This window comes from Aegilops tauschii, chromosome 4 (genome assembly GCF_002575655.3).
Source record: "Aegilops tauschii subsp. strangulata cultivar AL8/78 chromosome 4, Aet v6.0, whole genome shotgun sequence".
Lineage (NCBI taxonomy): Eukaryota > Viridiplantae > Streptophyta > Magnoliopsida > Poales > Poaceae > Aegilops > Aegilops tauschii.
Genome location: NC_053038.3, coordinates 160,435,251 through 160,449,677, shown reverse-complemented (window position 1 = coordinate 160,449,677; position 14,427 = coordinate 160,435,251). Strand labels below are relative to the sequence as shown.

The 14,427-nt window shown below is 50.4% G+C and overlaps 1 protein-coding gene across 1 annotated transcript; it reads right to left on the bottom strand.

The window, feature by feature from the left end:
• Positions 1–8,230: 8,230 nt before the first annotated feature.
• Positions 8,231–12,007, bottom strand: LOC109778665 (SEC12-like protein 2). The gene is made up of 10 exons (XM_020337223.4): positions 11,547–12,007; positions 11,343–11,437; positions 10,501–10,651; positions 9,510–9,601; positions 9,320–9,419; positions 9,164–9,239; positions 8,924–9,044; positions 8,728–8,844; positions 8,576–8,643; positions 8,231–8,402 (listed from the first exon to the last, which is right to left on the bottom strand). The coding sequence occupies exons 1-10, from the start codon at positions 11,814–11,816 to the stop codon at positions 8,320–8,322; spliced, it is 1,173 nt and encodes a 390-aa protein (XP_020192812.1). The 5' UTR covers positions 11,817–12,007; the 3' UTR covers positions 8,231–8,319.
• Positions 12,008–14,427: the final 2,420 nt, after the last annotated feature.

The window sequence follows — 14,427 nt, the reverse complement described above, 5'->3', positions numbered from 1 at the left end:
CTGAAAGGTTCAGGCCCGTTGACTAATAACCTCTCTCACAAGCATAACATGGTCAAACCAGAACTCATTGAGTGTTAATCACATAGTGATGTGAACTAGATTGTTGACTCTAGTGAACTCTTTGGATGTTGGTCACATGGTGATGTGACCTATGAGTGTTAATCACATGGTGATGTGGACTAGATTATTGACTCTAGTGCAAGTGGGAGACTGTTGGAAATATGCCCTAGAGGCAATAATAAATAGGTTATTATTATATTTCCTTGTTCATGATAATCGTTTATTATCCATGCTAGAATTGTATTGATAGGAAACTCAGATACATGTGTGGATACATAGACAACACCATGTCCCTAGTAAGCCTCTAGTTGACTAGCTCGTTGATCAATAGATGGTTACGGTTTCCTGACCATGGACATTGGATGTCGTTGATAACGGGATCACATCATTAGGAGAATGATGTGATGGACAAGACCCAATCCTAAGCCTAGCACAAGATCGTGTAGTTCGTTTGCTCGGAGCTTTTCTAATGTCAAGTATCACTTCCTTAGACCATGAGATTGCGCAACTCCCGGATACCGTAGGAATGCTTTGGGTGTACCAAACGTCACAACGTAACTGGGTGGCTATAAAGGTGCACTACAGGTATCTCCGAAAGTGTCTGTTGGGTTGGCACGAATCGAGACTGGGATTTGTCACTCCGTATAAACGGAGAGGTATCTCTGGGCCCACTCGGTAGGACATCATCATAATGTGCACAGTGTGACCAAGGAGTTGATCACGGGATGATGTGAGTTACGGAACGAGTAAAGAGACTTGCCGGTAACGAGATTGAACAAGGTATAGGGATACCGACGATCGAATCTCGGGCAAGTAACATACCGTTAGACAAAGGGAATTGCATACGGGATTGATTGAATCCCCGACATCGTGGTTCATCCGATGAGATCATCGTGGAACATGTGGGAGCCAACATGGGTATCCAGATCCCGCTGTTGGTTATTGACCGGAGAACGTCTCGGTCATGTCTGCATGGTTCCCGAACCCGTAGGGTCTACACGCTTAAGGTTCGATGACGCTAGGGTTATAGGGAAAGTATGTACGTGGTTACCGAATGTTGTTCGGAGTCCCGTATGAGATCCCGGATGTCACAAGGAGTTCCGGAATGGTCCGGAGGTAAAGATTTATATATGGGAAGTCCTGTTTTGGTCACCGGAAAAGTTTCGGGTGAAATCGGTAATGTACCGGGACCACCGGGAGGGTCCCGGGGGTCCACCAAGTGGGGCCACCAGCATCAGAAGGCTGCGTGGGCCAAGTGTGGGAGGGGACCAGCCCCAGGTGGGCTGGTGCGCCCCCCCACCAAGGCCCAAGGCGCATGGGAGAGTGGAGGGGGCAAACCCTAGGTCCAGATGGGCCTTAGGGCCCATCTAGTGGGGCGCCCCCCCTCTCCTCCCCTTGGCCGCCCCCCCTTGATGGGATCTAGGGCTTGCCGCCTCCTCTTGGGGGTGGAAACCCTAAGGGGGGCGCAGCCCCCTCCCCCCCCTATATATAGTTGAGGTTTGGGCTGCCCAAGACACATGAGAACGTCTCCTTTTTGGCGCAGCCCTACCCCTCTTCCTCCTCCTCCTCTCCCGTGGTGCTTGGCGAAGCCCTGCGGGATTGCCACGCTCCTCCACCACCACCATGCCGTCGTGTTGCTGCTGGATGGAGTCTTCCCCAACCTCTCCCTCTCTCCTTGCTGGATCAAGGCGTGGGAGACGTCACCGGGCTGCACGTGTGGTGAACGCGGAGGCACCGTTCTTCGGTGCTTAGATCGAAATCAACTTCGATCTGAATCGCTACGAGTACGACTCCCTCATCCGCGTTCTTGCAACGCTTCCGCATCGCGATCTACAATGGTATGTAGATGCACTCTCCTTCCCTCTCGTTGCTAGTAAACTCCATAGATTGATCTTGGTGATGCGTAGAAAATTTTGAATTTCTGCTACGTTACCCAACAATTTCTCGCTTGGTTCAAGGAGTATCCCATGCGCTATGTCGTCGGTTGCAAAAAGAACGCGCACCCTTGCACAAGCGCAAGCAGGAGAAGCATTATGTTTGGTCGCAATTTTTGGCACGTTGAAGCTCCGCGTTCTGCTTCCTTTACGTGGCGAAGCATTCTGTTTGGTCGCGATTTGCTGAAACAAGGTGTCACTTGGGGTATTGGTGAGGGCCGACAGATTTGCATCATTTCAGATCATTGGATACCATCGACTCCGCCAAATAGGCTACAAACGCTTCTACCTATCCGTGATAATGCCACAGTCCATTGCTTGATGGATGAGGAATGTGGTACCTGGAATGAAGAAACCGTAAGAGCTTTCTTTCATGATGAAATCGCTGTGGAGATCCTTCGTCTTCCCATTAGCCATCATGGTAGGGATGACTTCCCAAGAAGGCCCTTCACCAGACTAGGAGAGTATTCTGTGAAATCTGCGTATAATTTGGTGAGGTCAGATCGGTTTATGATTGCTTAGAGTCAGAATGACATGGGACTATCCTCAAACATTTCTGCTCAATAGAAACAATGGAAGGCTAGTTGGGCTATCAAAGCACCTGAGAAAATGAAGGTGGTCTTATGGTGATTTGCACATGATTGTCTCCCATCAGGTGTGCAATTATGCAACCGTCATGTCCCAACATCAGACCTTTGCATCTTTTGTGGGCGAACTGAAAGCCCCTTTGCGATGGATGTTTGGATGGAGGTCAAAATGTCATTTTATGTCAGCTTATGTCGTTCTGGATTCTTATCTTCCAAGCAATGATTATTTGATTTCCTTGTGCGGGCTTTAGACATTGAAGCAACAGTGTTGGCTGTCTCGTTTTGGCATATCTAGGATGCAAGAAATTCGGCAAGAAATACGGATGAATTCAACCACCCTCGCCGAATAGCCTCGAAGATCAAAGCCTATGTTGATTTGATCCTGCAGCATTTGTACAAGCCTAATCTGGGGCACATGTGTGAGACGTCTGCTTCAAGCTCTTCTCCGTCTCCACCGCTGCCTAGTACTGCCCTTTTAGTGTATGATGCTGCTATTTCTGTTGAGCTTGATAAGTCGGGTGTTGGTGTTGTGGCTGTGGATTGCAATGGTAATTGTGTTGCAGCATGTACTGAACCTATGCCCGGTGCACTGGATCCTGAACTTGCTGAAGCAGCAGCTCTACACCGAGCAGTCTATTTAGCACGAGATATGCATTTCCGATCGGTGAACTTTGCTTCTGACTGCCTTTCGCTGGTGCAACGCCTAAATTGTGCTATCCATGACCGATCTTCTGTGGGTGCTGTGGTGGAGGACATCAAGTATGCTGCTGTCGACTTTGACTCTATTATCTTCAAGCATGTTCGTCGGCAGTTTAATGTCCCTTCTCATGTTTTAGCTAAATCTTGTATGAACTCTAGTGCTCCTTGTGTTTTTTCTTTTGCTCCGGATTGCATCCGAGAGGCCTTGTGTAAGATCTTGGCTTAATTAATATAATGTTGACGTTCTCAAGAAAAAGCGCAAGCAGAAAACTAGGCACAATCAATGGATGTATCATGGGTGAGCGGGGCATCTCGCCGAAAAACGGAGGTGGTGGCATCTCAACAGACTCTCTGAACTCCAAGAAGAGGAAGACCAGCGGCCATCGGTCACCACGGGTATTCTACGGCGAGCGGCCGAGCGCACAAATCGCGGCGACACACGATTGACCAATACGAACACCCACTGCAGGCAGCGTGCCTGGATACCGCCTTGACGTGAGACGCCGCCGACGACCACCATAGGCCATGGTCGTCCTCGCCTCAACATGCAGGCCGGTGGGAACTCCAACCGTGCGATAGCGTTGGCACTAGGGAGCAGTGAGGCAGCAACACGCTCCACCTGGTCGGTCGTCCTCAGCCCTCCTGCGGCTCCGGTCCTCCGTCCGACGATGTAGGAATTCCCATCTGGATCAATTAAAATCGAGCAGAATATGGGGGAAAACGACGGATGGAGCAGTGTTTTGGAAACATGCGAAATACCAGCAGAATACAACTATAATGTGAAACCAGGAGTAAACTTTACAACTCAAAAATGACTTTCCAAGTAGATCGCCTGGTTTTCTTTACGGGGATATATTTTACGTGTGTATCCCGCTGGAAAACGGCAATCCAAGCGCGGCTAAGAGTATCTATAGACGGACCTCCCATTTCCCCACTAAACTCCTGAAATGTCCGCTTAGTCAGTGCCCGGTCAAAAAAAGTGACCCAACCAGACTAACTGGTGTACCTCATACCTGTCTCAAATCTAGGGGCAATATGAGGCTGCCCGCCCGCGCAGTGCTCCACGTGAGCTGCGAGCCCACCTGCAGGCACTTCTGCGAGAAGACCACAACTCCACGCTACGGGGAGGTAGGGCACCGGAGCTCTCCCGCATCAGGAAGGCCACCGGAGCTCACTCGTGTCGTGCTGGAGACGGAGGTCATGCACGCCACGGCTGCTGTGTTGCGCTCGGGCCGGAGCTCGGGCGCACCGGGGATGGAGCTCGCGCGTGCCCAGGCCGAAGCTCATGCGCGCCTAGGCCAGAGCTCGCACTCGCCGGGGACAGAGCTCTTGTGCTCCACGGTCGAGCCGAAGCTCTCGGGCGCCCATGACGGAGTTCACGGCCACCGCTTGTTCGCCCATGCTGTGCCCATGCCGTGGCCACCGCGTGCTCGTCACTGTTGTACCCGCGCCAAGCCGTGGCCACTGTGCTGGCATGCTCACGCAAATGTGTGTGCTAGCCGTCGTGCTCGTGTGTGCCTGCAACCGTGCGTGCGAGCTGTTGCGCTCGTGCTGGCTGCCGGGCTCGTGTGTGCTCGCAGCCGTGCTTGCGGGCTGACGCGCTCAAGCTCCGAAAATGAGGAGCACAATTTTAGGTGTTTGGTTATTTGAGAGGAAATATGAGGACTCAAAATAAACACACCTGGTCACTGTTCAGGCTTGTCCGCAGGCGATTGAGGGTCCTAATTAGTACAACATGGTTGTAGATGCTCCAAGTCATTTCGGGTGGGAGGCTCAGATGCTCAGCTAGGTAAGAGCATCTCCACCCCCCCCCCCCCCAACATGCCCCCAGGGCTTTTTTTTAGCTCCGGCGTCGAAAAATCGGCCCAGTCGCGTCCCCAGGACCTTGTTTATCGCCGGTTTGGACCGAAATAATAGCCGGCGAACCCAAGCCGAACCCAAGCCCCCGGGGTCCGCCTGGGGGCGCCGGCTGAAGCAAAAAGGCGCGTGGGTCCGCTCTGTCGGCGAGAGACGACCCTTTTTCCCGCCGATCCCCCGCTTTTCCCCTCCATTTCCCTCCAACCCCCCCCCCCCTTCTGCCCCTCTCCCCGCCATCCGGCCGCCATCCCGCCATGCAGCCGAAGAAGTATTCGGCCCCTCGCACCGCTGTCATTGCCGATGCCACCCAACCGAGGCAAAGGAAGACGAGGGCGCCGCCGGCAAAACCACCGGGCATGTCGAACGTCGACTGGAAGGCGGGGTTTCAGCGCTGGGAGGTTGTCACCACCGACCGGTGGAACAGGCTCAACGCCAAGAGGGCCCGGGACAGGGCGGCGGCAGAGCAGGCAGAGGCGTCTCACGCGGGGATGATGAATCCACCCGGCGGCCACGGCCCGCAAGCTGCCTGGAGCCAGCAGAGCGTCGGGTCACCGGCCAGCTTCTTGCCGCCGCCACAACCCTGGGGGTGCACACCCTCGCCTGGCTACGCCGACGGCGACGCGCACGGCGGATTCAACCCCAACATCACCTTTCCGCATGGCCAGCGCCTCACCCTCCGGTCTGAACCCCGACTAGCGCACGCCCTCGCCCGCGTTCACCGGCGTCTAGTACCCCCCGTACATCTACTCGCCGCCCGGAAAGCGGCGCCAACATCGAGGGTCAGGTATGCACATACGCCAGCTCTCGCTTATTTTCGCCGTGCGTCGCCGACACTTGTTCTTCGGCACAGATGGTTCGGATGTTCGCCATGTACCGCCAGGATAGCAGCACCGACCAAGAGTTCAGGTACCTTCACGTGTTCTCCCAGATCGAGAAGTGGGTGGATGTCCGGCGCACTCCTCGTCAAGGCCAAGGAGACGTACAAGCCGGACACGCCCACGCCGGGGGCACCGGATGGGCGCCCTGATGGCAACAAACGAGCCAAGACGGCGAAGGACGCCGCACTGGCTACCGAGCGGCTGCATGCTCCATCGAGCAGTGCATCGCCGACCCCAAGAACCACGCCGCCCAGAGGGAAAGAGAAATCCGAGGCGCGGTGGTCGGCGCTGATGACAAACAGCGCCGTCAAGCTCGACCTGCTCCGGACCAACGTCGCCGCGAAGAAGAGGAACACCGACCTGGCATTCCTGATGGGGGCGGACATGTCAACGATAGACGAGCAGGTTAAGGCGTGGTACCTGGCGGAGCGTGGCCTCATCTTGAATCAGATGCCGTCGACGACCGCGCCAACTCCCACGCCGCCGCCAAGCCCGAGTGATGGTGCCTCCACGACGCCCAGCACAGAAGCCGCACCGACGCCGACCAGCCGCCGGCTCCCACCAGTCCGACGCCGGAGGAGCACGCCTCCGTTTGATGCATTGCCTACGCGTCCTTCCTTTTAAACGCCGAACTGTCGAGTATGATTGATCGCCAAACCGTGGCATGGTGATCGCCGAACTTTGTGGCAGCCGTTGATCGCCGAACTTGTGGCTTTTTTTTAGTTAGCAAGAAATGTCAAGTTTGAATTTATACGCGTCTTGGGGCCGAAACCTAGGGACGTGGCTGGGAACTGGATCGCCCCGAGGGCCAAAAGCGCCGGCCGAAGGGCCAAACCACAATCGCCGGGTGCACTGGGAGGGCGAACGAGTGAAGATGCTCTAAGGCCAATAGTTAGATGGGTTTATAGGGGCCATTAGATTCCACGCTTTCTTCGTACTACACTTGGGTTGATACTACTCTTTGGCTGATCGTATCTATGCCACACAATTTTTCTGTCAAGATCCGTGCAGAAAATCAAGCGAAAACCAAAATGCAAAGGGTAGAATTAGTTTGTTTCTCTACACAGATCACGGAGCCAATGGATGGCTTAGATAGCATAAACCATAGCTATATACATAGCACAAGTTGTCATATACTCCCTCTGTACCGAAATATAAGTCGCGGAAGCATTTCTAGTACAACTTTCAACACGTTACGCATTTTTTCAACTTTCCGAAATTGCTCTGGCTTCGCCACTCCTTCCACTATCGCTTCCCTCTCGTTCCCAACTACCACCTCGCTCTCGCGTAGAGACATGACACCCGTCACCGTTGTGTCGCTGTGGCTCTCCGTCGGCAGCGCCCTCTTCCTCCCTGTGGTCGCCTTGTGATAAGCACAATTCATATACATCTTTTGGCACTCAAATATGTGGTTTATTGTGATCTGACCATCAATATTTGCTCTAAACTGTTGCATATTTGCATGATAATCATATAAAGAATCATTTACTAGTCATTTGTTTCTTTTGCAGAAAAGTGCGCAAAGGCATTATAAACTTCAAGATCCGGACTAAGTAGCTAAGAGAACTAGTCAAGTGTCAAGAATAGAAGGAAAAATGGACTTGTGTGTGATGAAAAGAAGTAACCAGAGGGGCAAGTTAAAGAAGAGAGGGACCTTCTTGTGAAGAAAGAAGAAAAGGAAAAGGGCCAAAGAGCAAAAGTGGCAGATCAGATTGGGGATCAAAATCCCTAGCGGCAGCCTAATTTTCCTCAGGCCTGGCAATAACCCCTTCCCCTCTCATTTGTCAAAAAAAAAAAAAACTTCTCCCTCTTACTTCCTTCTCCACCTCCGGCCACCGCCGTGGCCAGGCCGGCGTGGCGGCGCGCTACCGGCACCTCCACCACCATCCAGCGCCACCACTTCCTCCATCACCATCCAGCGCCACACACCACCATCACCACTTCACGCACCCTACCAGCGTGACATGATAAAAAGGATCTGGACGTTTTTGAGTAGTTTTTCTTTCACCTAAATAAGTACTCCCTCCGTTCCTAAATATTTGTCTTTCTAGAAATTTCAACAAGTGACTACATACGGGGCAAAATGAGTGAATCTACACTCTAAAATATGTCTATATACATCCGTATGTGATAGTCCATTTGAAATCTCTAAAAAGACAAATATTTAGGAACGGAGGGAGTACAAAAATTGCTCTAGCTCCGACACGATACAGCATTTATCTCCAGTACAAGATCAGATAATCACAGAGGTAAGCGGTGAGGTAGCAGTAGAGGCTGAACAAAAATTTCATTGTGGCAACATTGCTAAAAGTTCTCTTTGTGCTGCATATAGTAATATACCAAAATTCCGAGTATAATAGCTAGTACCATGGACCAGAGGCTTATACCTGTCAGAAAACATGCAGCCATTTTCAGAATACTCACAAAATTGGCAAGTACTCCCTCTGTAAACTAATATAAGAGCGTTTAGATCACTAAAGTAGTGATCTAAATGCTCTTATATTAGTTTACAGAGGGAGTACATAATAAGTCGAGAACTCAAGATCTGCAACCAACATACCATCGCTCTTGGGTGATTCAGTCGATGTCACCCTTGCAGTTGAGTCAAAGGAAGTCGACAGCAAGGCCCTGTTATATGATAGAACAACAACAATGAGAGATTACATTTGTGGAATTCATCAACTAAAGCAGAACAAGAGCACAGGTACTGACCTTGAATCTTGAGAAAACGCTAACGTAGTAACAATGCCAAGATGCGCCTTTTTAACTGTTAGAACCACTCGCATGTCTCTTGAACCTAGAACACTGATGCTTCCCTCAATAGTTCCACTGGATATGCAAAGGCAAGTAAATTAGACTTGAAAAAAAAACAGTAATGTTAATGTGAAATTCATAGTTCCTTGCTCACATTGCTAGAAGTGTGCCATCAGGCGAGACTGAAAAAGCTGAAATCGCATCACGAGTTACTTTCTTTGATCCAATTCTTGTCCATGAGGTGGTATTCCAAGATATTATTTTGCCGTAATCACCTAAGAAGCAGGGTATTGTAACTGTCAGGTCTGAGGTTTACCAGGCAACTCCGTTCATTTTTAGAGAGAACTTCAAAATATTTCATTCATAACAGGGTGAATTCAAATCATGATGTCACCTTGCATTGCTGTAACAAAGAGAATCTGACTATTGTCAGACTTAGTAGAAAATCGGCAGAAGCCAAATATTTCTCCCTGGAAATGTATGAGTCAGAAGTGCACTTTAAACAAAGAAAATAAACTAATGCAAATTGGCAAACAAAAAAATCACTCACTTGTTCTCTTGGCAGATTAGCCACAGCTTCAGATGACTTTAAATCCCAAACTCTAGATGGGCCGCTGCTCCTGTTCACAACTAGAAACATCTCATCGGAACTAAAGCATGTCCCAAAACAGAGGCAACCCATCAGTATCAAATAATAAATATCCATTTGGAAAGAGAAAGTTAAAGTGACACTATTTCACCTGAAACTAAGATCCTTAACAGATGTTTCAGCATCAGGTTCTTCAATAACGGTTTCCATGCCAGGCCATTTGAAGACCCTCAAATGTCCATCCTATACAGCACACAGAGATCTATTTAGGCCTTGTACAATGCAAGGTGCTTAGAGAAATAAACCAGGCTTTCTCTAAGCACCGGTCCTTATTTGTACAGGGTAGACGCTTAGTTAGGCGTCTCTCCGATGAAAATAGGCACCGGTGCTTCAGAAAAACCTGGTTTATTTTTCTAAGCATCTCCCTAAGCACCTAGCATTGTACAAGGCCTTAACATGCTTAAAATAATATATGGACAATTTTAACTGCCATGAAAAGGGTAAAAAAAAACAGCACAACCATATAACTTATTGACTAGTCCTCAAAGCATAAGCGCGTGACTATAATGGAATTTTACTGAATGACAGAAAACCCTAGAATAGCTTCAGATAAAATGAGAAGGTAAAAAAACATTGAATGGTTGCTTTGCTTGTAAGAATTTCCAGAAGACAACGAAGCAATAGACAATTTATTTTAAGCTAAATAATGTACAGCACTAGAATGTACAAACAAGAGCATCATGAGAATACTTAACTTTAAGTTGGTTTATCCGTATGCTTAACTGCAACCATTTGTTCACTTATTACAGAGACGCTAATTTTATGTTGTTGCCAAACATTTCCGTATTACACATAAACAATCTGTGTCAGTTCAGTTGCCTAATCCTATGGCTCGCACTAATTATGGTTGTGAATGCTGTAAAATGCTTTTTAGGTTCCTAGTGTGCGATGGTCAATATGCAAATTGTTGTCCACAATGACCATATGGTACATTGCTTTCTGCGCAAAGTCACCAGATATAAAAGAAACTGTTTCTATTAACACCTACAGCTATCAGATCTGCCAAAGCTACCACATGTCATGCTTTGGAGAGTCAAGCGTGGCCACCTCCATTACATGCATAACACAATACTTCCATTTACCTCGCCACCAGTGGCAAGTATTGAACCCTCTCCACTGAATGACACAGCCAACTGTAAACCAACATCGTTTAGCTTCACTAGAGCCTCCTGGTCCGATCTCAAAACTAGGCTATGTGGATTATCTCCTTCTGGTGATTCCCACCGCACCAACCTATGCAAGTGGCACATGGTAAGAATTCAGAATTGCTGAACCATCGGGCTGACTTAAATTGTGCTTAAATCAGTCAGGAAAAAAAAGACAAACGGCATATTTATTATAGAATAAAATAAGATTGAAGAAGTATAAAGTTGTATGTTTTGCAGTTAAAACTTAATTAACCACCAGTTCATCTACAGTAACACCCCAACAAGCCCAGTTATGCTCGTTGATAAGGCCAATGAGATGGGCCCAACAACTGAAATGAACTTAACATCACAAGATGGAAGAGATACTGGTGCCCCCGAGTTTTAGCTACAATCAGGAAATAAGCTATACTAACAAATCAGCACAGTGCTTACACCAACAGTTCAAGCATATTATGGGGTTGTCAAGAGGCATCATTGTATGTTACTAGAAGTCTTTAACACTATATTGTGATATGATAGGTTAATTATATTATGGTCGAATTAATCAGAATTTACAGCATATAACCCCACATCCACAACACCCCTGATCGAACGGAGTACCGGACTCAACGAAGTATTCTAAGCATACATACCATGTGAACCACAGGTTAACAACAATTAACCCACAGGGTAACACTAAAGATCGCACACATTGTGTTGATTTTGAGCTAATCAAAATTCACAACAGACGAATGCACTAGCGAGCATCAGTGTCGCATGTCCAAGGACTCAAGTACCTGCAGCCGTTGGGGAAGGCGCAGAGGACGCCATCGCCGCGGGGGTGTACGGCCATCCTGTATGGTACCTGCTCCTCTGTCCCCAGCCTAAACACCTGCACCCCACCATCATCAAAACAACAGCAACAAATCAGCATGTAAATCTCTCCCATGATCCGTATGGATCTAGTGAAATCAGAGAGCGAGGGGGCACGGGTCGTTCACGGGCTCGGGGGAGAGCGCTGGAGGCGCCCCTGCAGCGGCGGGGTCGAGGGCGGCGACGACCAGCGCGTTGGGCACGCCGCTCCGGCCCTCGCCTCCGCCTCCACCAAGGACCACCATGGGGCGCGGAGGTGGGGAGGACGGGGCCGGGGACGCGTCCGCATCCACGACGACGTCGGCGGATGGGGAGGGCTTGATGATGTGTGCGAGTGGGAGCCAGGAGGCGCAGTACATCGGGAAGCCGTAGGTCTGACCGCCGGCGCGCGGCGCCATCACAGGAGAGGGAAGGAGTAGCGGCGGCCGGGGGTGGTCGGTGGTCGCCGGAGATGCGGTGAGAGACTGCGGGTGTGCAGAGGTGGAGGTGACGACGGGTGAACGGTACGGGGTATACGTGGAGGGAATAAGACTGTAGCACCAATAATGCTACACGTACAGGAGATTACGGGCGTTTTAGGCCTTCCACTACGTAGCCGGTGCCGGGCATGTTAAAATATAGACTGGGCATCGATGCCCTGGTAAATTTCTTTGGCACCGGCCTCACACCGTGCGGGTGCAGCCCGTAGAAAGATGGGACCCATATGTACATAGAAAAATCAAAGCAAGCCAACCTCTGGTCAATCCTTCACGCCAATTCCTCTCGTCCACCTTCAGAAAAATGAGGCATTGGAGCAGCAAGTACAGATGGTAGTATATTCTATCGCAATGCTCGAATGAGGCATCGGAGCAGGAACTTGCTCCAGTTCCCAGAAAACTTTTTATGGCACCGTATGAGCTATGGAGGGCACCGGTGCCAAATAATGTAAAAGTAGATTTGGCATCTCTTTTGGCCTATATAGTGGAAGGCCTTACAGGCTGGGTCCGTCTGACGTGGCTGGGCTGGGGAAAATAAAGGAAAAAGAAGAACGTGCCGCTGTTTACGCAAAGTAAAAAAACAGAAAGGCAGGAAATAATGAAAAAGAGGAGGTGCCGCTGTTTACGCTACTGGAAAAACAGAATAGCGGCTCGATTTGCCGATCGCGTTCGCCTCGAACGACCACGGCCGTCTCGCGCCGCCAAGGGCACATTGCTGCTTGCTCGGCCGATCTTTTCAAGCCGTCGGCGTCGCATGCTCCGTCACATCGGCATTAGCAGGTAATCCTATATATAATGAAGGCCATGATGTTACGATTCGGATAGGCTGACTGGTGATATTGCAGCATATATACTTGATTTATCCATCTGTAGATCAAAACCGTGTACCTGAGTTGTCCGCCTTGATGAAGCCCTGAAGTTAGCTACAAATGATTACTCCCTCCGTCACATAATGTAAGACGTTTTTTGACACTACACTAGTGTCAAAAAACGTCTTACATTATGGGACGGAGGGAGTAGTTATTAATCTTTCATCTGTTTGCATGTACATGACTGTAGCACATCACATTTCACAATTATGGGACGGAGGGAGTAGTTATCAATGGCCAGGAGAGAGGGATTGTTTGAAGGGCTTGAGCTGGTTGATGAAGCTTCTTTGAATGGAACTGACACGTTTCACACTTGGTTACTAGTGCCATCGCATCCTGGAGGGCGGTGGGCCAGAAGAAACCTTGCCGGAACGCCTTTCCGGCAAGGGCCCTCGACCCTATGTGGGAGCCACATATGCCTCCATGTATCTCTGCCAACAGCTCCAGTCCTTCTTCCCGGGGGATGCACTTCAATTTCACGTCGTTCGGCCTTCTTCTGTACAGGACGTCGTCGACGAACTGGTACAGGGCGGACCGACGGGCTACTTTCTCCGCTTCTTCCTACTCCTCAGGAAGCTCCCCTGTTTGGAGGAATTGGACGGTATGCTGCGCCCATGCCGGAGCCTGGGGCCGACGGCAAGGACCAAAGGCGTCTCTTCCGCCATGGGAGCGGCTGTCTCTACGGCCAGGGCTTGACGCCCTGCCGGAGCCAGTTGCTCTTGGGCAGGCTCAGCGTCCGCGGCAGCACCCTTGCCGGCAGCCCCAGGGGGCTTGGTAGGAAAGTACTTGCCGGGACCTGACTTCCTCCGCTTGTTCTGCCCCGTTGATGGTTCGGCGGATGGTTGAGTTAACTGGAGCAAAAAGGTACCTGGTTCCACAGGTAGCTTGAATGCAGCACGCTTTGACAGGTAGTCGGCGATGTCGTTCTCCATTCGGGGGACGTGCTCCGCTTGGATACCGTCAAAGCGTCCCTCCAGCTTCCTCACCTCATCTACGTAGGCCTCCATCAATGGGCTCTGGTAATTCTTGTTGACCTGCCTAACAACAAGCTGCGAGTCACCCCTGACGATGAGTTTCTTAACTCCGAGGTCTGCCGCGATCCTGAGACCGGCGAGCAATCCCTCGTACTCAGTAGTGTTGTTGGTGGACATCTCCCTGGGGAAGTGCATCTGGATCACGTACTTGAGGTGCTCTCCGGTGGGTGCAACGAGCAGCACACCGGCACCGGCGCCTTGCAGCGAGAAAGCCCCGTCAAAGTACATGATCCAGCCGCGGTCTGTTTCCTTGCCGGGGAGAGTGGTCTCCTGGATTTCTTCGTCGGGCGTCGAGGTCCATTCTGCAATGAACTCCACCAAGACTCTGCTCTGGATTGTCGAGGTACTTTCAAACTTCAAACCAAAACTTGATAACTCCAAGGCCCATTCCACAATCCTTCCGGTTGCATCTGGGTTATGCAGTATCCGCTGCAATGGGAGGCGGGTGACGACAGTGATCTCGTGGGCTTGGAAGTAATGACGCAGCTTCCTCGAGGCCATAAGGAGGCCGAAGAGCAATTTTTGCACACCGGAATACCTCGACATAGCCCCCTGCAAGAGGGAGCTGACAAAGTAAACCGGGTGCTGCATCATCTTCTTCTTCCGCACCACCTCGCCTGACTGCGCGAG